General features: G+C 47.1%; 1 protein-coding gene and 1 long non-coding RNA gene across 2 annotated transcripts in view; one reads left to right on the top strand and one right to left on the bottom strand.

The window, feature by feature from the left end:
• Positions 1–26,223, top strand: part of Fntb (farnesyltransferase, CAAX box, subunit beta) — an 85,261-nt gene extending 59,038 nt beyond the window's left edge. Inside the window, exons 8-12 of the mRNA XM_076921934.1 lie at positions 6,708–6,837; positions 10,069–10,201; positions 19,095–19,206; positions 20,337–20,451; positions 24,887–26,223. Of these exons, the coding sequence (XP_076778049.1) occupies positions 6,708–6,837; positions 10,069–10,201; positions 19,095–19,206; positions 20,337–20,451; positions 24,887–25,018 (622 nt within the window). The 3' untranslated portion in view covers positions 25,019–26,223. The remainder of the gene's footprint in view (positions 1–6,707; positions 6,838–10,068; positions 10,202–19,094; positions 19,207–20,336; positions 20,452–24,886) is intronic.
• Positions 23,593–24,890, bottom strand: LOC143437076 (uncharacterized). Its single transcript, XR_013106761.1, has 2 exons — positions 23,841–24,890; positions 23,593–23,778 (listed from the first exon to the last, which is right to left on the bottom strand). It is a non-coding gene; the product is annotated as an uncharacterized LOC143437076 (long non-coding RNA).
• Positions 26,224–27,873: the final 1,650 nt, after the last annotated feature.

Below are 27,873 nucleotides of genomic sequence, written 5' to 3'. Positions count from 1 at the left end.
ACATGTGAGTGTTGCGAAATGGACATGTCTCATTTTCCTGGGTGTTCATGTATTGAGTAGCTTTAGATGGTGTCCTAGACATGGTGGTGGGTACGTTGTAGAGAGTGGGCTCTGTTAGATTGCTTCAAAGGATGTTTTTGTTTTTAGCAGACAAGCCACTTAGTCAGACTCACACTGTAAACTTCAAACAGTACTCTGCCCTGCCGTGGGTGGTGGCTCAGATCTCAGATTGGTTTTGATTCCAAGCTGTTCAGTTTACCCAGTGTCTGTGCTTTCAACGTAGAAACTTGAGCTTAATTTGGGTTTTTCCATCTCTGACTCTCTTGGCTTGTCCTCACTTTCTGGTAGCCTGTTTCTTCCTGCTAAAGATGGTGGCTTTCTATTAGATTTAGCTGCCCTGCCCTGCCCTGCCCTGCCCTAAGACCCAGGCTGCCACTGTCACCATTAAGGTACTATGGCTATCCCCGGGAAAAACCAGAAGGAAAAAAGAAAAGAAAGATAAGGTAGTATAGAAGGGGCCCAGCTCTCTGCAGTTGTCGGCTCTAAGTTTTAATGTCACATTGAACTCTGTACCTTTCCTTAGTTGGCCAGGCCTAGGAGATGTTTTGCACCGAGTAGGAGTATCCAGCCCAGTGTTCAAGAGGCCTCTCTAGCAGGACACTCACTGAACATGAGAATCTGACTGAACCAGTCTGTTTACAGCTAGCTTTGTGCCTTGGAGATAGTATTTCATTTCTTTGTATCGAATGAGGGGATGTTAAATTATATACATATTTGCGACACACCGGATTCAAGTGAGTTAGCCTGGGTGGTAACCATAGTGCCCGCCACCGTGCCAGGCCATCAAGACACCAGGTCCCCTGGGCATTTGTTTTGTTTTCTCTGTATCCCTCATTAGCCCCCCATGCACCTGACCTCGAGAATCTTTGTTAGTGCTGTTTGGAAACTTCGGAGTGGTGAGTCTCGCTCGGTGTGAACCAGTTTCCCTGTGTGCTAGGCACTCAGCAGGCCTCTCATTTGGAAGCATGTTTCATGACCAAGAAATTACATTGCGGTATTTCTTTGGCAGCTTCTCCTTCCTTGTTTTTATTTTTGAGACAAGGTCTCATCGTGAATCCGAGGCTGATTGGTACTACTGGCCGGCCATCTTGCCTTGGTTTCCTGAGTGGTAGGTTTATAGGCATATGCCAACATAACTCGGCATGCGCCTTTTACAGAAGTCTTAACTCATCTTGAAAGACCTTTATCAAATTTGTTTTTAGACACATTGTACATTATATATATATAGTGCATTCTAGTTACTGTAACCCACCCGCTTCTATCCCCCATCCCCCCACCCTCTCTTATCTCCACCCCCTACCTATTCCCCACCCTCTCTCCAAGTCCCTTTTCCACATTCATGTCTTTTTGTTTTGTGACTCAGTGAGTTTTCCCAGGGTTGTCCGTGTGACCACAGCTGTGAGGATATCCCCTGGAGCTGGGTGGATTCCTCTGTAGGTACGCGGCTCAAGACAATGGTGGTTCTTCCCCCAGAACCCAGCTGTAGCCAGTTGTTCAGCTGGGAGGGGTAGGGCCTGGTAAGCTCCTCCTCCACTCCTGTGACGTGGCATTGGCAGACCCAGTGCAGGTCCATTGCAGGTCCTGTGAGATCAGGACTGCAGTGGCTGGGTTCTGCCTGTCAGCACTTCACAGCCCTTATATTCTTTCCAGCCCCCTCAGATGGTCTCTGAGCTGTAGAGGGGTGGCATCAATGTCCTGTCAAAGAACGAGCACTCCACACTTAGTCCCTGCACCTTGGCCAGCCATACACGTTTCTGCTCACCACCATTATCCGAGACTTAATGTTTTGAAAGCTCACTGAGGGTCTGTCCTCTGTCTCTTAACTTCTTCTTGACTTTTCTAAGCTCTTTCCTTACCATTGACTCTCTCGTCCTTCTGCTGTTTTAGTCCCCAATCTTATGTTTAGTTTTCCAGAGTTTGGTTCCCCACCCCCAATACTTTTTTTTTCTTTTTTTAATATTCTCTGCTGCTCTGCTCTGCCATCGTTGCAACTTCCTTCACACGATATTATCTAAGATACAACGTTAAGGGGCCGCAGAGATGGCTCAACAGCTAAAAGCACTGCTGCTCTGCCAGAGGCTGTGGGTTCCACCCCCAGCACTCACACAGCAGCTCTCAACCTTCTATAATTCCAGTTCCAGGGGATCTGGCTCCCTTTTCTGGCCTCCACAGGGACTGCACATGGTGTACAGGTATATATGCAGGCAGAACATCCATGCAAACACACATACACACACACACACACACACACACACAACCTTTAAAACATAAAAATAAGATGCAACTTTAAGCAGTTTTCTTCTGTGCCCAGCTTGTCTCCCCTGCCTGCCTTTGAGGCTGGGTCTCTCTTCCTTATGGAGATGTGCTCCTGTATCTGGTGCTCAGCAACTCTGTTGATCCCACCTCTGATACTGAAAGGCTGATGAGAGCCTGCACACGCTGAGCTAAGGCCCTGCTGTTTTTCAGGGAATTCTCTCGGATCAGTATCTGAAGGGCTTTGTTCTTGAGCTTTCAAATTCTTGCCTAGGGTGTGAACCTTGCCGGCTTCTTATGAATTATGAGTAGAGAAAAGGTGAGGTGTTGGTGCTGTGCAGTGGCCTCCGGCTGATCCCTCCTGCTTTCTGCTGGGGAAGCTGGGATTTTGTACCCTCCTCCCTTTTTGGTAGAAGTGTAGATTTTAGAGGTAGGTGGATAGGATGGATAGATAGGTAGATAGATAGATAGATAGATAGATAGATAGATAGATAGATAGGGAGAGAGACAGAGGGAGACATAGAGTCAGAGAGAAGGAGAGAAGAGGAGAGGAGAAAGGAGAGAAACAGAAAGAAAGAGGGAGAGTGTGGGGAGTGGGCAGTCTGCTTGGGCTGGAGAGATGGCTCAGCCATTGGGAGTGCAAGCTGCTCTTCCAGAGGTCCTGAGTTCAATTCCTAGCGACTACATGGTGGCTCACAACCATCTGTAATAGGATCCTAGGCTCCCTTCTGGTGTGTCTGAGGACAGCTACAGTGTACTCATATACATATGTAATAAATAAATCTTTAAAAAAAAAAAAAAAAAAAAAAAGAGCAGTCTGCTCCAAGCATGCAGCTGGTCTCAGACCTTGCATTCTGGTTTCCCTGAGCCCAAGTTGTCTCAGAAGAAAGGCTGTGGGCTCTCTAAACTCCAGGCTTCTAGGAGAAGAGGCTTGGAGGTCCTGTCATCTCCTGGATGAGGGCCTGCTCACCTGTGCTGTTCCACTGCAACAGAGAAAAAGCATGACTTTAGGAAATGCATTGTGATAATGTCACTTAAAAATATATTTAAAATTCAGGCCTAGGGACAGAGCTAGTGGTAGAGTACTTGCCTTGCATGAGTGAGGTCCCAGATTCAACCCCTGCACACGTCCAGGTGTGCACATGCACACACAGACCTTAAAGTTATTTCATACATAAAACATGTTTGTTATAGGTAGGCAAAAAAGAAAATCTAACTTACTTGTAATCTACCACCATGATGTAATCAGTTCTAGTGTCATTTCCTAGAGTTGTGGTAAAATATCCTTATAGAAATCAGTTTGTGGGGGGTTGTTTTACTTCCAGAGTCTAGGATACATTGTAGAACAGAAGTAAGCAGAGGGAACAGGAACTTGCTGGGCAGGAGCAGAGAGAAATGAATGCAGGCCTGCTTACTAGTACTCACTTAACTTCTACTCTTACACAGGGGATGATGCTGCCCACAGTGGGCTGAGTCTTCCCATATCAAGTAACATAATCAAGACAATCTCTCCTAGACACACCCATAAGCTAACCACCTCTAGGCAAGTCCCTCATTGACACTGTCTGTCCAGGTGATTCTACATTGTGTCAAGTTGACAATTTAAAATAACCATTATACATTTTTGGTTGTTGCTTTTGTCTCTTGAGACAGGGTCTCACTATGTAACCCTGGCTGACTTGGAACTCACAAAGATCCACCTGCCTCTGCTTCCCAAGTGCTGGGACTAACAGCATGCACCACCATGCACAGCTTCAGACTAAGTTTTTTTTTTTTTTAATGTATATTCTTCCAGAGTTCTGGAAATTCAGTCATACAGTACACTGTTACTTTCTAGCATTCATGTAATAAGGGAAACATTTCCATAACTCTGTAACACTACTTAATGAGCAGGTGACAGTCTGTTGTAAGATGCACCAGGCTTTATGCCTCAGCCTCCCCTCACACACATCTGAACTTCTAAGTTGGTCTGACTCTGCTCTCAAACATACGGATGTGCAAACACGCTCACAGTATGCTTGGACACTAATACGTTGTAAGGACAGTTCCTAGAAGTGGCCCTGTCCTGCTGACGCAGGTTATCCATGGGCTGGGGAGGTGACAGTAGATCCAGCACTTGCTGTGCAGGCTTGAGGACCAGAGTTCAGCTCCTCAGAGCCAGTACACTCTGGGCAGTCATGGTGGCTGTCTGGAACCCCAGGCACACTTGGTGTGACAGAAACAGGGCATTTCCTGGGCAAGCCTGCTAGCTAGACTAGCCAGAATTGGTGAGCAGGTTCAACAAGAAACTTGCTCTGACTGTTGGTGATGGTACACACTTTTAATACCAGCAGGCAGAGGCAGGGAGATCTCTGTGAGTTTGAGGCCAACCTGGTCTACAGAGTTAGTTCCAAGACAGCCAGGGCTACACAGAAAAATCCTGTCTTTTTTTTTTTTTTTTTTTTAAATACTTTATTTTTTTTTTATATATATATGATGAGTACACTGTAGCTGTCTTCAGACACACCAGAAGAGGGCACCAGATCTCATTACAGATGGTTGTGAGCCACCATGTGGTTGCTGGGAATTGAACTCAGGACCTCTGGAAGAACAAGCAGTGCTCTTAGCCACTGAGCCATCTCTCCAGCCCCCGAAAAGTCCTGTCTTGAATACCACCCCTTGCCTACCCCCCAAAAAAAGAAAGAAAGAAACTACTTCAGTAAATAAAGTAGAGTCTCATATGTAGCTCTCGATGGACTGGAACTTACTGTGTAGACCAGACTGGCCTGTAGCTCAGACATCAGTCCTCGGTGCTAGGCTAAAGGTATGTGCTACTACACCTACCTCAGATATTAAGTATAGAGAAAATTCTAAAATTTAAAAACAAAGTTTATTTTTGAGCAGTAACAAAGTTCATTTTTGAGCAGTTACAAAGCTGGACACAGTCTTATACTTAGGGGGTTTATTGTTGGTGGTGTTTGTTTGTTTGTTTGAGAGAGGATCTTACTCTGTAGCCCAGGCAGTCCTCCTGCCTCAGCCTTACAAGTTCTGAAATTATGGCCGTGAGCCACCACACCCAGGTAGTTGCAGTTACTTGTGAAGGTGAGGCAGGAGGATCACTTGAGCCCACCTGAGCAATATACAACATAGTTGCCAACATCATACCTCAAAATGGTTTTGTGTAACTGTGTGTGTGTGCTTGCACAAGTGAGTGTCTGTGTTCATCATAGAAGTTCTAAGCCATACACCTGGTGGTGTGGGCCTCTATTCCAGCTACTCCAGAGGATAAATCAGGAGAATCCCAAACCTAGGTCTTGCCTGGGCTACAGAATGAGTAATGCTAGGCCAGCCTGGGCAACTTAGGGAGACCTACTTCAAAAAGCAAAAAGCAGGCTGAGAGGTAGCTCAGTGGTAGAGTACTTGCCTAGCGTGTTCAACACCCTGGTCTAATCTCCAGTACTACCAAAACAAATTAAACCAAACCAAAACACAAAGCCAACTGATAACCCAAATCACTACAGCAGGGTGGCACACATCTGGATCCTAGCACTTGAGTGGCATAGACGTCAAGCAAGACAGGGGCTCAGGAAGCTCAAGGCCGGCCTGGCTGCGGGAAATCTGGTCTGGAACAGACACAGGAAAGAAAGAAACTGGAAATAAGAGGGGTGGGTGTGTCCCAGTGGTAGAGCAGTTGTCAAGCATGTGTGAAGTCCTGGGTTTGAGCTCCAGAGCTAGAGTGAAAAAGAGGAAACTAGACAAAAGTAAACTAATAAACTTTGTATTGGAAGATTGCCAGAAATAGCAGTTATTGTTCTATTTTATTTTAACTTGTTGACTCTGCTACATATAGTACTTTGCAACTTTTCCCCATTGAGGATTGACCAGTGCTACTACGTTTCTTACATAAGTGGACAGTTTCTAAATTTCCAAGGCCTACTGGTTTTGTTTTCTAGGAAAAGGAATCTGCCAACAGTAATAGGTAAGGGGCTAGGGAGATGGTTGAGCCCATAAAGTGTTCTGTACAAGCAAGAGGACCTGAACCCAGTACTCGTGTGAAAAGCCAGATATACTTGTAATTCCAGCCCTGGGGATGTGTTTGGGGATCCCTAGGACTCTTTGGCAAAGGCATCCCAGCCAAAAGTATGATTTTCTAGGTTCCAGTGAGAGACTCTGTCTCAAAAATTAAAGTGGATAGTTCTTCTGAGGAACAACACCCAATGCTGACTTCTGGCCTCCATATGCACGTGCACACACATATATACACGCAGCCAAGGTAGTAAATCAGCACGTTTCTATCCATGGTGCTACCATCCTATGCTTTCATCAGAGCTGACTTATTCTCTGCCACCAGATTATGGACAGGATGCTTGTCCTCATCCCTGCACTCTCCATATCTGCTTCTTTCAATCTCTTAGGTGCCAGAACTGGGAAGGCGGCATTGGCGGGGTGCCAGGGATGGAAGCCCACGGTGGCTACACCTTCTGTGGCCTGGCCGCGCTGGTGATCCTCAAGAAGGAACGTTCTTTGAACCTGAAGAGCTTGCTAGTGAGTAGCTGTTGCACCATCCTCTCCCTGAGCCCAGGTTTGGTGACGTGACTCCATCTGGGACCATGGGGAGGTCTGGTGATGGGAAGGCCTGGCTGAGCTCTGGCCTTGAGCAGATGAAGGCAGCTTCAGGTGTGGTTGCTGGTGTTAGCACAGCAGTGCATCAGCAGAGGAGCAGACAGCTGCTCTCGGTCTCAACTCCCTTCTACCTCTCCTCCTGCCTGCTTTGAGGTGTCTGAACAGACCCAGAGTGGACTTGAGTCCTCCACCACCTGGAATGACCCAGAGTACCTTTCTCCCATGTTCCCAAGAATAGCAATGGTCCCTCTGGATTTGATATTACCATGTGTCTTAGAATCTCCTAAGAGAAAAGGCTCTGAGAAGAGCTTTAAACATTTAAGGGCCAAGGATTTAGTACCTGTGAAAATTCTATATCTGTGTTCTGGCAGAGCTCTGCCTGGGAGCTTGCTATTAGGAGATTTGGGCATCTCTTCTAGACCCCCAAGCTCTTGGCCAGTGTTCAAAAAGCGGTCAGGTTAAGGGAAACCTAGGACATACAGAGTGAATATATTCCCCTTGTCTTTTGGCGGGTATTGCTGCCCTGGTTATCATGAGAGCAAACCAGCTACAATAGACCTTCAGCTTTCTCTCAGAGCAGATGCCAGGCCCTCATTGTTGAGCCATTGTGAGCCTTCTAGGGCATTGCTTTTCTATTTTATGGTGGTGTAACAAGCAGCGTTTTGCCCTCATTGTGAGAGAAAGCCTCTCACATAGCATGCTCTATGAAGGTTCTGGAAAATTGATACTGAATGACCAACTTTGTGGATATATGTTACAATGAGATCATTCTTTTTTTTTTTTTTTTTTTTTGGTTTTTCGAGACAGGGTTTCTCTGTGTAGCCCTGGCTGTCCTGGAACTCACTCTGTAGACCAGGCTGGCCTCGAACTCAGAAATCCACCTGCCTCTGCCTCCCAAGTGCTGGGATTAAAGGCGTGTGCTACCACTGCCCGGCCAATGAGATCATTCTTAAGAGATGAAAGATAAAGTCTTATGTTGTCTTAGTCAAGGTTTCTGTTGCTGCAATGAAACACCGCGGCCAAGAAGCAAGTTAGGGAGGAAAGGGTTTATTCAGTTTCTACTTCCTTATTACTGTTCATCACCGAAGGGAGTCAGGACTGGAACTTACGCAGGGCAGGAACCTGGAGGCAGGGGCTGATGCAGAGGCAATGGAGGGGTGCTGCTTACTGGATTGCTTCCCCTGGCTTGCTCAGCCTGCTTTCTTACAGAACCCAGGACTACCAGCCAGGAGATGGCACCATTCACAATGGGCTGGGCCTTCCCCCCTCGATCACTAATTGAGAAAATGCCTTACAACTGGATCTCATGGAGGCTTTTCCTCAAGGGAGGCTCCTTTCTCTGTGATGACTCTAGCTTGTGTCAAGTTGACACACAAAATCAGCCAGTACACGTGTTCTAGGCAAAAAGGAGGAATATACTACTGCTTAAGTTAACATGTCAGTACTGTAGGCCTGAGCCTGCCTCTGCCTCTTAGCCAAAAATCCCTGGGAAACTCTTCTGATCTGCTTTAGCTGCACTGTCTCTTTTCCCTCTGGAAAGTTAGAATAATAATCATTCTTTGAGGGTTAAAGAAGATGGCCCATTAAAAGCCTGGTAGACAGAAGGTGCTCCATAATGTCCATAATGCTATCCCTCCCTTTCCCAGTGCCCCCCCCCCCCTTCCTTTGCTATAAACAACCAATATCTGAGCCGGGCGGTGGTGGCAGATGCCTTTAATCCCAGCACAGGAGGCAGAAGCAGGCGGATCTCTGAATTTGAGGCCAGCTTGGTCTACAGAACGAGTTCCAGGAGACCTAGGGCTACTCAGAGAAACCCTGTCTCGAAAACGAGAGGGAGGGAGGGGGAGAGAGGAGGTGGCTTTGACTTCCTATATTCAAGGGAAGGGGTCCCACCCCTGGCGTTAGGCACCGGAACAAAAGCATGACTCGAATCTACTCATGTTTCAGGGTGAGTCAATGCACAGAGAGGCTGCCCCCCAACCCTTGAGTCTTTAGTTTACTGTCATTAAATAGCAGTTCCTGAAGGTTCATTTAAGACTGACTAGGGAAGTGTTACTACCTGTGGTGTTACCACAGGTTTTTGTCCTTTTAAGCGTCCGACACTGACTTGTGTTGCCATGGCCTGAGACATAATCTAACTCTATTCTCTTTGAAGAAGTCCAGGCTTCCCTCTAAAGAGTTCCTTGCGTCTGCATTCAGGAACCGAGTCTAGGAGCGCTCCAGATTCGGAGTGTATGCGCTTGCTCCCCTTCAGTCCAGTGGGGGAGCTCTCTGGCCTCAGGCTGAGCAGGAAGAGCATCGTATCTGCTCCGCCAGTTGGTTCTGCTCATCCCTCCAAGGCTCTTTATGGAGTGTGTTTAGAAAATGTGGAGATAAGCCGGAGCGGTGGTATCAGGTGTGGCCACTGGGTGACAAGTGCCCATTTATAGCTTCAGCCCAAGATGGCTCTTGTAGCACCCCAAGAGCACTGGAGGCTAGACCAGGAAGTTATCATTTGGTAGTGATGCTCAGTGGTTCGACCCCCAGCCCTGGTAGGGACTTGCAGATGTTGTTGGGTGAATGTCCTCAGGTACCAGGTGAAGGCGGGACTAGCCTGATGTCATCTGATGAGATGAACCCAACACTTCCCTCCTCCGCTCTGAACAAATTCCCCTGAGAAGTGATGAGAAGAGACAAGTGGTCCTGCCTGAGTTTTCTGCCCCAAGCTGAGTGTCAAAGACCTTTGCAGACCTCCCACAGCAGTGTGGCCTCTGCACTCAGCACCTGCTTCCGCAGGACCTAAGCAAAGGCAGTTGTCAGGGTAGTGGGAACTAGAGAGGGTAATGGGCTGTATGTAACAGGACGCTGAAGGGCGACTATTTGGGGAGGGGAAGAGAACAAGCCTGGAGAGGGGGTGACAGGAAATACAGGAAATAGCAATGAAGGAGACAAAGAATATATATATACACATACACATATATATACATATATTCATATGTACATATACATATATACAGTGATTACTGCCGGTTGCTTCAAAATGGCCAACTTTAATGACAGTCACCATTGGGGAAGGGGAGGAGAGGAAGGGAAGCCAGAACCCCAGATATTGTCCCACAGAGTGACTGGCTGTATGTCTTTGGCTGACACCGCCTCTCCTGTGTTCTTTCTCAGCAATGGGTGACAAGCCGGCAGATGCGGTTTGAAGGAGGATTTCAGGGCCGCTGCAACAAGCTGGTGGACGGCTGCTACTCCTTCTGGCAGGCAGGGCTCCTGCCCCTGCTGCACCGAGCACTCCACGCTCAAGGTGAGTCCACACTGCTACTGGGGCTGGAAGAGGAGCCCCCTGGTCTGTTACTAACCCAGTGCTGTAGAGAGGAGTTGAAAGAAAACTCTGGCTGCCAGGGGTTTTGAGGGCTGGTGTGGAGCCTCCTACCCTTGGGGCTGTCTGAGCAGAATACCATTCAGTTCCCATGGTTTCAGACCACTCACTTCCGCCTTGGCCTGCTGGGGCAGGATGACCTTCCCCTGAGCCACTCCCTGTTATCTGAAGGGAGCATCCCCACCCTGCCCCAGGCCCCACAATGACTGGAGCTGCCATCTCAGCTGTGATGCCACAGCAGAGCCATGTTGGATCATGTCAGAGTGACAAACACCCCTGTCTGTGTAGTCAGAGTGGTGACAGGAGAGGCAGGTATGGAAAGGAGCAGAGGACTTGGACCTATGAGAAAAGACTCACCCACTCTGAGCACAAGTCACTATCAGAAATAGGTTATTTGGGGTCAGTAAGATGGCCCAGTGGGTAAAGGCTTCTGCTGGCAAGTCTGACAACCTGGGTTCAATCCCAGATAGAAATGGAGTCAACTCCTGTGAGTTGTTCACCTCCACATGTGATCTCCTCCCACACAAAATAAATAAATAGAATGTTGTTTGGGTTTTTGTTTTGTTTTAAGAAATGTTTTGGCTGCCACTGCTTGCGTCAGTGGTTTTGTTTCATTTGGCAGAAGTGGGGGTTGACACTAAGGACCTCATGCATGCAAGACAAGTGTCCTGCCACTGAGCTGCAACCCACCCCTAGAAATGTTTCACTTAAAGTTAGTAAGCTGACCTACGACTGCTTCCCTGAGCAGCTAGACTAGAGAACCCCACATTCCTCTCTAAGGAGCCGCCACAAAGCATGCAAGACAGCAGGCAGAGACTCAGCAGCCCCTGACTCTGCTAACGCTGGCCTGTGAGCACAGGGCTCACAGGTGGGAGGGGGAGGCGCGGCCACCCTGCCGGCTTCCAGTCTGTTCCTGCAGGGAGATCCTGTAGCCCAGAGGGAGACTTTCCTGTGGACTCAGCTGGGTGACTAATTGCTCAGATGTAAAAGACTCCACAAAAAAGTAAAAGAGATTCTTCCAAAAGTAGAGATTCTTTTTTATTACCTCCTGCACCTAAGCTTCTTCGTCCAGCTCTCTGAACCCTAAGTTTTAATTCCTTAATCTCACTGAAGTTGTTTTAATTCCTTAATCTCACTGAAGTTGTTCAGTTATAGATGCCTTTGATACTGATTAAAAGCACACGGAGGCCCTGTCCTCCCTTTCAGCCTGGGGCCCTACGGTTTAGGCCTCAGAATACTGAGGCACAGAAAGGCCAGCACTCTGGAGCCTCCACAGGCTCCGACTCATCCTTAGTAGGACCGTCAGGAAGTCCCTAGAGCAGCAGTTCTCAACTGATGGGTCGAGACCCCTTTTGGGGTCAAATGACCCTATCACAGGGGTCACACATCAGATGTCCTGTGTATCAGATATTTACATCATAATTCATAAGAATAGCAAAATGACAGTTATGAAATAGCAACAAAAATAATTTTATAGCTGGGGGTCACTACAGCATGAGGAACTGTATTAAAGGCTGCGGCATTAGGAAGGGCGAGACCCGCAGGTCCAGAGGCTGACTTTTCTGAAGAAATAAGCTGAGGTTTTGGTGAGCTGGCTTGTAGAAAGAGCCACAGATGTTGCTTTTTTCCAGAATGGTGGCTCTATTAACAGCAGCAGAGATTTCCCCAGCATTCACTGTGCCACAATGTTTCACTTACGTTTCCTCATGTGATCCCCAAATAGCCCTGTGACACCAAGACTTTTTATGTTCCCATTTCGCAGAGAAGGAAACAAAGTACACGCAGTTAAGGCTTACTTTATCAGCTGACTGCAGCTGGAGTAGCTGGCAGGGAAATGCAGCCCTGCTTGCAGTACTGCAGGTGAACATCAACCCCACCCTCACACATACCCACACAAAAGTTATCCAGCTCGGATAACACTTCATAAAGTGTTAGATGGGCAGTGGTGGGTCACTCCTCTAATCCCAGCACTCGGGAGGCAAGAGCACTCTGAGTTCAAGGCTAGCCTGGTCTACATAGTGAGTTCCAGGACAGTCAGGGCTACAACAGAGAACTCTTCAAGAAACAAAACAGAATCAAAGTAATGCATGTTAGGGGTGGGGAGAGACGGCTCACTGTTAACGAGCACGGCCAGCTCTAACGGAGGACCTGAGGCCTGGTCCCAGCACCCACATTTGTTAGCTTAAATGACTTAAACTCCAACTCCAGGGGACCTGACTCCTGAGTTGGAGGCCAGTCTAGCTAGTCTACACAGTGAGATCCAGACCCTGTTTCTGTCACACCAAGTGTGCCTGGGGTTCCAGGCAGCCACCATGACTGCCCAGAGTGTACTGGCTCTGAGGAGCTGAACTCTGGTCCTCAAGCCTGCACAGCAAGTGCTGGATCTACTGTCACCTCCCCAGCCCATGGATAACCTGCGTCAGCAGGACAGGGCCACTTCTAGGAACTGTCCTTACAACGTATTAGTGTCCAAGCATACTGTGAGCGTGTTTGCACATCCATATGTTTGAGAGCAGAGTCAGACCAACTTAGAAGTTCAGATGTGTGTGAGGGGAGGCTGAGGCATAAAGCCTGGTGCATCTTACAACAGACTGTCACCTGCTCATTAAGTAGTGTTACAGAGTTATGGAAATGTTTCCCTTATTACATGAATGCTAGAAAGTAACAGTGTACTGTATGACTGAATTTCCAGAACTCTGGAAGAATATACATTAAAAAAAAACTTAGTCTGAGGCCGTGCGTGGTGGTGCATGCTGTTAGTCCCAGCACTTGGGAGGCAGAGGACATAGGCAATTTATCCTGCAAGTGGACTGACTGTAAGTAGGTATTTGGTTTTATAGGGTATAATATATAAATGTCTGTTTAACTCATAAACATACTTAAGGTTTTAAGCTGGCGACTGCACTGTTAGGAGATTGCACGCAGAGTTGTTAATTGAGGATGCCTAGGCTCTCAGTAGCAAACAGAGAATATCCACTGAGAAGGGAAGAGTTGCCCAGCCTGGTCACATGCACCCTAAGCCCAGCACTCAAGATGCAGAAGCAGAGTTCAAGGAGAGCCAGACCTACGTGGCAAGTTCCAGGTCAGCCAGGACTGCACCGTAAGATGCTCCCAACAAACAAACATGAGTGGGTGAATAAACAATGCTCTCTCTAAATGGCAGTTACATCATTGGCCCTGTACAGAGAGCTTCCCAGGACACAACATAACCTATCAAAGGCCACACCCAGGGCAGTCATGTGCATACCAGCTGGTGTCCAGTGACTTTTCCTGGCAGCGTTTCGAAACCCTTGACAATGGATAATATTAAGAGAAGCAAACTATATCCTCCACTGTGCCCTTTAATTTTCTTTTAAAAAATTGTATTTGCTGTTACTTATATTTTAATTTTTAAAAATTGTGAGTGTGTATGTGTGCGTGCGTGCATGTGGTATGTGCATGCATGTGGGTGTCCGAGGGGTCAGAGTCCCTTGAGCTAGAGTTACAGAGGTTGTCAGTCACCTGGCACTGAGCGCTGGAACCAAACTCTTCTCTCCTGCAAGGGCACTTCTTCTTCTTAGCCCCTGAGCCGTCTCTTCTTTAAAGTAAATGCGTTTAAAAAGAATTTTTTTATGTTTTGATATCGGATATTGAGCCCAGATCCTGCTAAGAACATTTACTACCACTGAGTTATATCCATAAACTTGAAAGTTTATGTATTATTTATTTATTTGCAGTACTGGGGGTTAAACCTAGGGCCTCATCCATAGTTGTCTAGATTCTATCTCTGAACTGTAGCACCAGCCTTAACATTACTTTTTTGTTGTTGTTTTTTGGTTTTTCGAGACAGGGTTTCTCTGTGTAGCCCTGGCTGTCCTGGAACTCACTCTGTAGACCAGGCTGGCCTCGAACTCAGAAATCCGCCTGCCTCTGCCTCCCAAGTGCTGGGCTTAAAGACGTGCGCCACCACTGCCCGGCTTTATCATTACTTTTAAAAATGTGTTTGTGGGGCTTGAGAAATGGCTCTCTAGCCTGGCTAGAGCTTGGCTGCTCATTCAGAAGACCCAGATTCATTTGGTTCACAGTACCCACATGGTGGCTCACAATCATCTGTAACTCCATTTCCAGGGGGTCTGATTCCTTCTTCTACCTCTGAGGACCCAGGCACCAGCTGTGCTCATGGTAAACATACATATATAGGCGAAACACTCAAACACGTAAAATAAAAATACTTAAGTCATATATATACATACATACATATACAGGCGAAACACTCAAACACATAAAATAAAAATAAGTCATGTATATATATATTTGCAGCTGAGACTGTATCTCAGCGGTAGCAGGATTCCCTAGGTTGTGTGAGCGAGCCCTGCGTTAGAGGTCCAGCACTGGTGTGGTGGAAGAGCCAATGATCTTATTTCTAATTAGAACAGAAAAGGCTCAGCACAATGAAGCATGGAGTTTAGCTCCAGTCTACTTCCCGGTGTCCCTCAAATTGTACATTTTCTATTTTTCCTTGCTCAGCTTGCTCCTTTTCCTTGCAGATCTGCATAAGAGTGAACACTAATAACCACATGACAGAGTCAATACTAGGCTGTTTTCAGATTTCCTCTGCCAATGAAATTAATCCAAACTCTTTAATTTAGCCTCAGGCAGACTCTTTGGACAAGGTCAAAAGCCAAATTCTTAGCCAAAATATCATAGGATCAGTATCTAGGCCACATACTAACATTCTTCTCCTCTGAAATCGCTTGAGCCAGGCCGCCACAGTTAACACATTAATTTGGGCTGGCTTATAGTTTTAGAGGTTTAGTCCATTATCATCATAGCAGGAAGCATGGCATCGTGCAGGCAGACACGGTGCTGCAGAAGGGGCTGAGAGCTCTACATGTTGATCTTGTAGCTTGGGCATGTAAGACCTCAACGCCCACCTTCGCAGTGACACGCCTCCTCCAGCAAGGCCACACCTCCTGATAGTGCCACTCCCTGTTGCTAAGCATTCAGACAGTCTGTGGAGGCCATTCCTATTCAAACCACCACAGACATCATGGGAATGTATCTTTGTTTTCTTCCTACAGTTTTGATATCTACCTCTCATATTTCAATTCTTGATCTATTTTTACGGGTTTGTTTTGTTTTATTTTGTGAGACAGGGTCTTTCCATGTGGCACAGGCCTGAGCTTCCCCAGTGTAGGGATTATAGGCGTGAGCTGTCACACACAGGGAAAGGCTTTTGGTTTGTTTCTGGCGCTGGGGTTGAATGGGGCTCTGGTGTGTAGCTTATCCGCTAGACACACATTCTGCCACCAGGCTTCATCACGGGCATGCTGAAGTCCAGTTCTTGTGGATGTGAACCTATCTCCTGATTCCCATTTCTACTGCATTGTGCTATGTGTCTATCCTTATGTTCCATGATTATTACAGCTCTGCGGTAGGTTTTGAAATAAGGAAATGCAGGCCTCCAAGCTTTCTTCTTTTTCAGGATTACCTTGGCTATTTTGGGTCTTTCTCAATTCAGTATGAATTGTTTTTTTTTTTTTTTTTTTTTTTTTTTTTTTAAATGACAGAGAATATGTAGATTAAAAAAAATTTTAAAGACAGTCTCATATATCTGAAACTAGCCTAGAATTTACTGTATAGCCTAGGGTGGCCTCCTGATTTTCCTACTTGCCTTCTAAGTGCTGAAATTAAAGGTATGTGCCACTATACCCAGCAAGCATTGACATATTAACAATCTTCATGTATGTACTGTTTCTGTTTGTATGTGGGTGCATGTGTGTGTACCTGTATGTCCTGGTGTACACACACATATCTCAATGGTATAGGAAGGCCAGAGGTCAACAGCCAACTACCTTCCTTAGTCACTGTCCAGTTTCACGAGACTGGCTGGCCAACAAGCCTCAGGATCCCCCTGCCTCCACCTCTCAGCTCTGGTACTGGTGTACTGCCATGCCCAGATTTTTAACCTGGGTGCTGGGGGTGGAACTCGGTCCTCATGCATGTACAGCAAGCATTTCATTGACTCATCTATCCTCCCAGCTCCGTGTAATTAAAAACAATTATTATATTACTTAGTCTTGTTTGTATTCCTTGAAGGGAGGGGCGTGTGTGCCAGGGGACGTGTGGAGATCAGACCTGGGCCTTACCCGCTGAGCCATTCTGCTGGCTCTGTATGATCTTCAAACTCTTTATGAAGCTGAGGATGACCTTGAACCTCTGTCTGGTCCTTCTAAGTGCTGGGATTCCATGTGTGTTATCACACCTGTCTTCCACAGTGCTGGGATTCAAGGCGTGCGTCACCATGCCTAGCCTGAGTTCTTAATGTTCAGCTCCTCTGCCGTTCCCAGGATGTCTCACTTCTCCTTTAATACATAGCAGATTATTAGTATTTTGCAATTTTTGTACCTTTACTTCTAAGTATCTAGTTTGATCTTTGTAATAATTCGGGGTAATTTTTAAAAATTAGGGTATACAGCCTGTAATGACTCAGAGGGGATGGGTGTCTGCCCCCAAGGCTGGCGACCCAACTAGTGGTGGATGACTTGCCCAGCACCCACAGGCTCTGAGCTTAATCGTGTAGCACACGTACACACATGTACATGTGTACACACATACCCCTCCCTCACTCATGCATGAGTAGCATAAGATACACAGTGCTCATATTATCTGACTTGATTGAGATTCTTTTCCTGGCTCCTGAACTTCTGTCAGTGGAGATGACCTGATAGAGAGCTACAGATAACCAGCATGTGTGTGGTCTTGAGTTTGATTCCCAGCAAGATCTGGAGGCTGGGATGTCCAAGGTTAGGGTACCAGCATACTCTGGTGTCTGCTTTCACGGAAGGTCCTGTCACCAAATCTCCTCTAGGAGGAGAGCTGTGTCCTTATGTGCTGACAGGTACAAATGCACCCTTTTAGTTACTGGGAACATTTTTAAAATTACATTTAGTGTGTGTGTGTGTGTGTGTGTGTGTTTCTTCTTTATCTTTTCCTTGATTTAACATAATAGCTAAGACAACAAGTACATTGTCTCTTTTTAAGGAAGGGGGGGCACTAGAGAGGTAGCTCGGTGGTTGAGAACACTGGCTGCTCTGCCAGAGGACTTGGGTTTGTTTCTCAGCACCAACATGGTACCTCACATCTGTCTGTAATCCTAGATCGAATACCATCTTCTGGCCTCCATAAATCTCAGGCACATGCTACATGCAAGAACCCACATATATAAAAATTAAATAAAAATAAAGTAAAATAAAACAAATAAAAAATTATTGCCAATTGTGTATGCACACCTGTCGTTCCAGGAGGTGGAGTCAGGTGGATCAGTTCAGGGTTGGCTCCATAGTGAGTTCAAAGCCAGCCTGGGCTGAGACCATGTCTCAGAAAAGAAAATAAAATACTTTCTGTCTGAATATTCTATAGCTAAATGTGGAATTTTCTTTTGCCATGTGTGGTATATGTGTATGTTCATGTTTGTGTGTGCACATGTACATGTAGGTATGGATAGAGGCCAGAGGCTGACATTGCTGTCTTTCTCAATCAGTCTACACCATAGTTCTTTGTGACAGGGTCTCTCATTGAACTTGGAGTTTGCCAATTCAGCTAACCTGGCTGAACATGAGCTACCAGTATCCTCCTGTCCCCTCCTCCCCGGCACTGGAATTACAGGCGTGCACTGCTGCACTGACTGTGTACACGGGTGCTGGGATCTGAACTCGGGTCCCCATGCTTACACTTGTTTTCCCTGTATTCTCATGCACTCTGTTCACGTTAGCCTTTTGTGAAGTCTCCCCAGAGATTTATATGTCAATATCTCTGAGATTGTTGGCCCTATTATTTTTCTCAGTTATCTTGTACCTCTCCTTAAACGGGATGTTTCCCTGTTACTCAGAATGATGATTGTGAAGATGATACTGTAGCAGAACAGATTAAGTGTTACATGAAACACGCGCAGCTACAAAATTATAATAATTGTCACTATATAGGGAAACGCATAAAAACAAAGGTGGTGAGCTCTCTCTTCTCTCCCTGCTTGGTAACCGTGACCTGCACAATTCTTTTGCTGTATCAGCTGAACTTAAGAATGAAGGAGCCCAGGCTGGAGAGATGGCTCAGCGGTTAAGAGCACTAACTGCTCTTCCAGAGGTCCTGAGTTCAATTCCCAGCAACCATATGGTGGCTCACAACCATCTGTAATGGGATCCAATGCCCTCTTCTGGTATGTCTGAAGACAGTGACAGTGTACTCACATACATTAAATAAATAATTAAATATTTTAAAAAAATGAAGGAGCCCAGGGCCTAGGATGGAGCCCAGGGTGCAGTGCTTGCCCGGTATGCACAGCATGTTCCCCAGCATAGGAAGAAATGGAAAAAAAAAACAAAACCCAGGACTCAGGTTTCTCCAGGACTTAGGCTCCCAGCATGGTTGGTTTTTGCTTGTGCAATCCGTGGCACAGAACAGTCAGCAGTGGTGACTTCTGGGACAAATGTTTGGGTCTCTGGGAGTTTCTTTTGGATGTGGATTTAGGTCAGGGTTAGAAAGGTCAGAGTAAGCTATTGCTACTAGCCTCTGGTAAGTGGTGTGACTTAACAAGTTGCAGAGAGGAGAGAGGAGCTAAAGGCAGTGCCCTCAGGAAACTGAGGCGGTTTTGGACCGTCATCCATGTTGGTTGGTACGCTTCAGGGAAATGAGACTGCCACCTAGACCTGCTCTTGGACGACACAGCCATGTTAAGGAGAGGGCACTCATGGTGAAGACAGCAAGTGTACTAAGAGTGACTGGAACGAGTCAGTAACCAGTGATGTCATCCCTGCCCTCTTGACCCTGTGTTCACCAGGTGACCCTGCCCTCAGCATGAGCCACTGGATGTTCCATCAGCAGGCGCTGCAGGAGTACATTCTGATGTGCTGCCAGTGTCCAGCGGGGGGCCTTCTGGACAAACCTGGCAAGTAAGTGTTCTCTGGGGAGAGAGGGATGAGGGGAGAGGGGATGGGCTGCCCAGGCTCACTTAGAGCCAGGCCCATCAACCTGGGCATCCCTGTCCTTCATCTGCTTAGCACTAACATTGCGAAGGGAAAGTGTTACAGTTGGGGTAACCCCCTTTCAGTGCCATTGAGCGGTCACCTCTGGCTACTCATCCAGAGTCGCTCATTGGAACCCCCAGCTCATGTGCACCTTCCTACTTCCTCAGAGAGATAAATGGATGGCTGATTTAGTAGCCTTTTATTACTGTTTTCATCCCCCGGGATAGAGTTTTTCCATATAGCCTAGGCTATACCAAAAGTAGCTCTATAGGCCAGAGACCAGTTCAGACTGGCCTTGAACTCAGAGATCCACCTGCCTCTGCCTCGTGAGCTAAAGGCATGTGCCACCATGCCTGGCTTCTTTTACTTTTCTGTCCTGTGTTTTTCTTGTTAAGCCCATTTAACTAGAATAATATGTGGATGGAGGTGCAGAGCAGTGGTGGGGCGGAGCATTTGCACAGCACTTATGATGGTCTGGGGTCAATCCTGAGCATCGTAAAACAGTGAAAAGGAATAGGCTATCAAACCAATGACTTAGAAATAGATTCTAATCCAGCAACTGTTCTACAGTAGATTAGAGGACTAAACGCAGACCCAGGGTGCTGTGTATGGTGCCGCAAATGAGAAAGATAAGTAAATATGAGATGTCCGGTTACACTATGCATGCGCTCGAGGCATGTGACTGATTTCTAGACATTTTTCTAGAGAAATGCATTAATTTAGTACCACCACTCTCAGAAAGCCCTTTCCAGAACAGCTGGAAAGACTAGAACAGTTCCTGTGGCTGAGGGTGTGGCTCAGCAGTGGCTGTGGACCACGTGCAAGTGGGAAGCCCGAGGCCCATTCTCATCACTGCAAAACAACCGTTGTGGGGTAGGACTCAAAAATGGGACCTTCAAGGACACTGCTGGGAACAGCCATGCTTCCTTTGACCCTGTATAGAAAAGGGTCCAAGGTACATCTGTATCACTGTCCTCTGGATTCATGTGGCAGTACTTGGGGGAATTGGTAGGGAAGGACGGGGTTGTCTCAGAGATGTCTGTCTGTCCTTGTAGGTCACGTGACTTCTACCACACTTGCTACTGCCTGAGCGGCCTGTCCATCGCCCAGCACTTCGGAAGTGGAGCCATGCTGCATGACGTGGTCATGGGTGTGCCCGAAAATGTTCTGGTAAGGCGAGTTCAACACCCCTCTGCTACAAGGTTTCCCAGATCAGGGGATCTAATTTCAGAGTGGCCACTTGCATCCTGCAGAGCTGGCTCTGTTCCCTGTGTGGGCAAGTTAGGAAACTCAGAGGCCCCACCTTCCTGGCATTCTTTGGCCTATGAGTGAGGGTTTGAGTGGAGGAAGTGGGCCAGGCGGAGGCTGGACTTGAGTGGTCTGCACTGGGGGTGGGGGGGGCTGTGGCCTTATTCCTGCCCATTGCTGACCACAGCTCCCTAAGGCAGGCGCAGTTGTTACTCAGAGCCTGAAGCTGTAGCATGGGCCGGGTGCTGCACTCACTGTATTATGGCCGGCCTCATTGCTCAGCTGAGATGCTATCAGAGAATGTTCTGTCCACATTGCCATACAATAGCACACGCCAATTTGCCATGTATTTGTTGCATGTGTGTGTGCTTCCCCCATAAGGTGGCAGCCCTAGGCTAGGGATGTAGCTCAGGGGTAGGGTCTATGCCTGGATGTGTCAGAGCTCCGAGCTTAGTCCCAGCACAAGAAAGGAGCAAGATGTTGCCCACCACAGTCTGTGCTACAGCAGCCTGGCAGAAGGACACACTGTGTACCTAGACATGAGCCCAAGAAACAAATGCAGCTGAGACTGTCCGCAGTGGCCAGCAGATATAATTATTGAGCCTTTTCTTTTCATCTGTCTTTTATGTCTTTCCTTTGCTTGCATTGGTAAATATTTCAAGCAGAAGTGCAAATAGATGAAAAATCATTTTTTTTTTTGTCAAGGTCCTATTATGTCACTTTGTAGTTCTGACTGGCCTGAAATTCACATTGTAGACCAGGCTAGCCTTGAACCGTGTCAGCTTTCTTGCCCCTGCCTCCTGGGGTGGTTGTGGTTATAGGCTGCAGCCACTATATGTGATTCAGCCTCTGGTGGGGCCCATGTGTGGGTGAACATGGAGACCAGAGGGCAACCTCGGTGCCTGAGCGTCTCATGGGGACCACCCTCACCCCATCTTCCTGTCTCTGCTTCCCTGCTGCTGGGATTACAAGTGCCCCACTCACACCTGGCATTTTACATGGTGACTGGGGACCAAACTCAGGTTCTTATGGCTTCTGGGCAAACATTTTATGAGCTGAGTCATCCCCCAGCCCCTCAGTGGAGGTCAGTTGGACTCTTTCTTAGACTCACATGAAGGCTCGTGGGACGGTTCAGTGGGTTGCCACATAAGACCCTGAGTTCTCTTCAATTATGGAAAGAGAGATTTGACTTCTGCAACTTGTCCTCTGACCTCCACTGACTGCTGTGGCATGGGGGGACCCTGCACCACACATTAAATAAGCAAATAAATAAAGAAATAAATAAATAAATAGAAAAACATTTTTTAAGATTCGATATACATTTTTTATATAATGTATTTTTCAGTTTGTGTTTTAAAATATACTGGTTTCATGAAATTCAATACTGACCCCTCCCCCATTTTAGACAGGGTCTCACTGCAGTGCTGGTTGGCCTAGAACTCTCTGTGTAGACCAGGCTACTCTTGAACTCTCAGAGATCTGCCTGCTTTGCCTCCTGAGGATGAGGGTGAGAGGTGTGCACCACCATGTCCAGCTTCCCCCTCCCATTTTTGCCTCTCAGAAACGTTGTAGAGCCGAGGGCTGGGCATGTTGTCCATCTGTACGGTGCTTGCGAGCTTAGCATGCAAACAGCCCTCCGTCAGCGCAGCACTATAAAGCAAGCATGGTGATGCATGCCTGTAAGCCCAGCACTTGGAAGGTGGAGGCCAGCCTAGGCTACATGAGACATTGTTTAAATAAAAATAAATAAATAAATAAATGGGACGGAGGCTGACAAGATGATTCAGCAGGTAAGGGTGCTTGGTGCCAAGCCTGAGAGCCTGAGTCCACCCTGGAGCCTGCACAGTAGGAGAAAAGCAGCTCCACTAACTGGGCACGCACGCGCACTTGAGGTGGCGGATGTAAAGAAAGAAGTTCAAATCTTTTCTGCAGTTACATTCTCTTCCTCTTTACTCCCCCAGAATGAGAGGGCCCCCAATACTGGTCTAAAATTTTGCCCTGTCTCAGATCTTAAATTTCTTTCAGATTTCTGCGATATAGGGAAATAAATGTAAAAGAATTGAAATGTGATCTGACACTTCTACCCTCAAAAGAGCTGTGGTCCTTTTTTCTTAATTACAAATACAGATACACCATGCTGTTTAGTATCTGAAAGACACATACAGGAATAGGAAGAGTTAAAGCTAACCCTTGGCTTGCTCTTGCTGTCTTGCTGGATGCTGGTGGCCTGCCAGCGCCAGCCTGTCTGTCATAGCCCTAAGTAAGTTGTGAGAGACTTGAGATGCTTCTGTGAAAATGCTCACGTGTCACAGGTTAGGCTTCCCTGATGCGAACACTTAAAATCTAAAGTGCTTTAAAAGCTCTTTCCTTTTTTATATTTATTTATTTTATGTATATGAGTACACTGTCACTGTCTTCAGACACACCAGAAGAGGGCATCAGATCTCATTACAGAGATGAGGTGGTTGTGAGCCACCATGTGGTTGCTGGGAATTGAACTCAGGACCTCTGGAAGAACAGTTGGTGCTCTTATCCACTGAGCCATCTCTCCAGCCCCCAAAAGCTAACTCTTTTTGTTTGCTTGTTTGTTTGTTTTTTCGAGACAGGGTTTCTCTGTGTAGCCCTGGCTGTCCTGAAACTCACCTGTAGACCAGGCTGGCCTCAAACTCAGAAATCTGCCTGCCTCTGCCTCCCAAATGCTGGGATTAAAGGCGTGTGCCACCACTGCACAGCAAGCTCTTTTCAAGTATCATACTAGCACTCAAAAATTTTGGAGCCAAGAGTGGTTGTGCACATCTGTAACTGCAGCAGAGGAGGGATACATTCTGTCCAAAGTAAGAGGCGGAGGAGGGACTCTTTTACTCCATAAAGAATGCAGTCATGTCATTTGCAGGGGAATGGTTGCAACTGGAAACATCATAGTAAGTGAATGGAGCAGTCTCAGAAAGACATGTGTCTAGGACATGAAACTATAAATCAAGCTGTCTGTGGAGACACAGGGAATGAATGGGAAGGGGAGGGGTTCAAAGGAAGGAAGGACGGGAATGCGCTCACTGCAGTGCATGCATAGACAAACTTTAATTTTAAAATGCTACAGTGTTTCTCCTCCCCTCATGTTTCCTTTCCTCTTTGTTTTTGTTTGTTTGGCTGTTTTAGTTTTTTGGAGATAGTTTTTATTTATCTAATCTATCTCTGTTTGGCTGTTCTGGAACTCTTTCTGTAGACCAGGTTGGCCTCGAACTCACAGACCTTCCAAGTTTGGCTGTTCTGGAACTCTTTCTGTAGACCAGGTTGGCCTCGAACTCACAGACCTTCCAAGTGCTGGGATTAAAAGTGTGTGCCAGCACCGCCAGGCTTCTTTTTCTCTTTTACTTTTTATCTACGTCCATATGAGAGGAAATGTGATCTTTCTATGTCGAAGGTCTCAGGAAGGGAAACACAAGGACAATGGAATGCATTGCCAAGGGAGAGTGGGGGGACCAGCAGAAGTGGGGGCTAGGGGACAAATAAGAACAAAGCGTGACAGTATACATGAAAATGTCACAACAAAAGGCAGACACCATGCACACCTGTAATCCCAGCATGTGGGAGAAGCAGGAAGGTCAGGAGTTCAAGGCCAGCTTACATAGTAAATTTGAGGCCAGCCTGGACTAGATGAGACTTAAAAACAGAACTAAAGGAAGAAAATGCTCTAACAGATAGTACTTTGTTAATTAAAAACACATTTGGTGATAAGAAAGTTTCAGTGCTTAAAAAAAAGGGTTTGGAGCAAGGAGATAGCTCAGTGGTGGAGCACATGTGTAACATGTTAGGGTGCTGGGTCTGGTTCAGGGTTTTACATAAAGATGCTTAACTGGTAAAGTCTATGTGAATATTCCAAAATCCAAAAAACTCCAAAATGTATTTTGGCATTTCACCACATCACTAAACTATTTGAAAGCACATATTCAGAGATCTCTCTGTCTCCCTTTAAAATATTTATTTTTTATGTATGTCAGTGTTTTGTCTGCCTGTATGTCTGTATGAAGGTGTTGAATCCCTTGCACTTGGAGTTGCAGACAGTTGTAAGCTGCCATGTGGATGCTGGGAACTGAACCCAGGTCCTCTGGAAGAGCAGCCAGTGCTCTTAAGTGCTGAGTCCTCTCTCCAGCCCCCAAAAGCATATATTTAAGTGGCTGAATAATGTTCCCTTGTGACTGTGTATTATGAGAGGTTGTCAGCAGATACTGGTTTTGTTTTGTTGCACATCTGGGCCTGGAATAGATCCGTGTGTATCACTCCTTAGTCTAGTTCTGCCGGGTGCCTTTCTGCAGACACAGAGCCACTGGTGACGAATCTGTGTCTCATCTCTTCACAGCAGCCCACGCACCCTGTGTACAACATTGGACCTGACAAGGTGATCCAGGCCACCACACACTTTCTGCAGAAGCCAGTCCCAGGCTTTGAGGAATGCGAAGATGAGGTGACCTCAGATCCTGCCACCGACTAGAGGACCCCATGGCTCCCCAAGCTCCCCCGTCAGACAAGGTTTCTCCATTTGGGTGTACAGCACGCTCTGTGCTACTTGAGCCTTGGCCACTGTGGAATTGTGGTTTCTTTGTCCTTTCCTGTCAAACAAAACAAAGCCATCAGCTCTGGGTTGGAATACACAGTGGTGTGATTTTTAAAATTATTTTCATACCTGTCAAACCAAAACTCTGGGAGCCAATGTAGAAAGCCAGGTTGGAGAGCAGTACATGCTGGGAAGCAGCAGCCAGGCCCACGATGCTGACATGGAAGGTGTCTGTGAGCATTTGCATCCCAGCCAGTGCTGTGACCCCCACCTACACGCCACCATTCAGTCACCAGACGGGCATCCTCTCTGGTATACATGTCAACTTCATGCAAGGGTAGGGCTGTGCATCCAGCCAATATGAGCTCTCTGGAACAGAGCACCAGGCTCCACTGGGGCATACTTATGCTTGTCTCTTCCACCCCAGTCATCTGCAAAGGACAGGGGCTGGGAATGAAGAAGGGTCTTAGATTGAGCCCTCCCCATAACCTCCCCAGAACTGAGTCACATATCTTTCCGAGGCCATGTTTGGTATGAGCAAAACTTGTTTTGTCCTTGGTATGATGACTACACCCAGGTAATCAATTATGAGTGGAAAACCAACCTCTAGGTCAACTCTGTGCCAGAGGAAGCAGCTTCCCCCCAATGCCCAGCCCCTGCCTCTCCCCATCATGTACCAGGAGAGGTTCTCCTAGGGCATTGCTGCCGCCTAGTATCCTTCTAGTCCGTTCTCCCCACTCATCCCTCCAAGACAGTGCTGTCTTTTCTCGTCTAGAGTGTTAACACTACTAAGGCTTTCACCTTAATTTATCACTCAGGATTTATTCCTGCCCGTCCACTCCAGGCTCTCTGAAACAGAGTCAAATGCTAGGCAAGCTGGCTGCTGCCGGGACAGTAGCCTCAAGGAGGTGGGGCTGCTGGTGTGCAGAATCCTGGAACTGCCCACTCATCCATCCACTGCTAGTCATAGCAAGCTCGAGTCACCGTCCCAGCCTGTTTGAGCAGGCAGACAGGAGCTTGGAGATGCAGCCCGAGGCCTGGAATCCCAAAACCACTGGCCATTTGCTGCCTCTGATCCCCTATTGCTTTGGTGTACTGGGCTATGTATTACCTCCTTGAAATAATAAAAGAGTAACATTTTCTATGCTTTTTTTTTTTTTTTCAGAAAAAAATTTGTCTCTGTTTCTCTCTCTCTTGCTTTCTCTTTCTTCCTTTCTCTCTCTCTCCCCCTCCCCCCCCTCTCTGTGTGTGTGCATGTGTGTGCGTGTGTGTAGATGTCTGTAGAGACCAGAAAAGGGCATCAGATCTGCTGACCTGAAGTTACAGGCCGTTGTTACGTGGTGCAGGCTGGGTGCTGGGAACCAAACTTGTATCCTTTCTAAGAACAGCAGGTGCTCTAGCCATTGAGCTCTCCAGCTCACTATGCCGTCTTCTGTCTGTACTAAGGAAACTCCTTCAGGATGCCCCTGTGCACTGGGGATTTCCTGTCTCCTGCATGTGAATGAATGAAGTTGAAATTCATTCTTCTGTGCGCTTCCTCCACACACTGAATTCTAGTATTTGTCTGTCTCCAGCCGACCAGGGAGGGGACTATGTTCTGCCATTGCACAGGACAAGGTGGGTGGACATCCTGGCCATAAGTAAGGGCTGGGATGAGTATAGCCAGAATTCTGGGGTTACTAGAAGGGCCTCTGACAAGAAATGCCAAGAAAGCAGTCTTCTGAGGCTTGCTCCTTGGGAAAGGATAGATACCTCAGGGGAGACTCCATCCATGCAAATAATCCAGAGCTACAGTCTGACAGCAACTCTCATCCCCTGGCAATGTTTATTTTGCTAATAAAGATTTGGGTTGTAATCCATTATCCCAAGTTTACCTGACCACTACTGACAGAGAAGGCTTAACACCAGAAGCCTAAGGTAATGAAGATAGCTGCAGTCATAATTGGGGTCAAGAAACCACTTCGGTCTGTGATGTCTTTATACCCTGGAGCAGGGCCCAGAAGGATAGGTGGAGTTGGCTAGGTAGAGGAGAGGGTACTGGTACTGTTGTCTCCAGGTTTGTACTGACTTTTCTCTGTAATTTCTTTTCTGGAGAACTTCCCAATTGAGCCTTCAGGTGGGCCTGCAGAGAAATCTCAGATTTTATTTGATCTATATTTTATGTAGATCCTGAGTAAAATACACTACCAGCATAGCATTTGACTCCAGGAAATATGTCCCTTTAAATAAATACCAAACTACAGCAGCTCTGTGTCCACCCGAGCCCCTCCTGCCCACCTTGGGGATCCTGCCAGCTCTCCCTGGCAACAGAAGGCAGGCTTCCAAGATCTGCCAGGGTGAATGGTTCTCAGGTGGCATTCTTAAACTGTCCTTTCACTGTAGCCTTGTTTCTGGGTCAGTAACATCTGGCGAGAATCTAGCCAGTAGCTCTTTGGACATCGCCAAGGTGGCAGTAAGAGGAACTGCCAGCCTGCACCTCGCTCTCTTCTGTACCACTGCTCTCTTGTGAGACTCCTCGCCTGATGGACCTTCATCCGGAGTTGGGTTGAAGGGCCTCCCCATCACCATGTTGTCTTCTCCACCGAAGATGAAGGTTTAACCCCATGCTCATCCCAGAGTCCCAAGAATCCTAGGAAGACAATGATTCAGGCTTCTTTAGACTGGCTAGTGCTCTTTGCTTGGCTGCCATCACCCACCTGGTGGCAGAGCTCCCACAGTGGCCTTCAGAAAGGAGTGCAGATGTCCAGAGAACTAGTCTACGCCATGGAACCCACACAGAGGCCCATCTTCAG

Source organism: Arvicanthis niloticus, chromosome 23 (assembly GCF_011762505.2).
Source record: "Arvicanthis niloticus isolate mArvNil1 chromosome 23, mArvNil1.pat.X, whole genome shotgun sequence".
In the NCBI taxonomy this organism is placed as follows: Eukaryota; Metazoa; Chordata; class Mammalia; order Rodentia; family Muridae; genus Arvicanthis; species Arvicanthis niloticus.
This window is presented reverse-complemented; position numbering and strand designations above follow the sequence as displayed.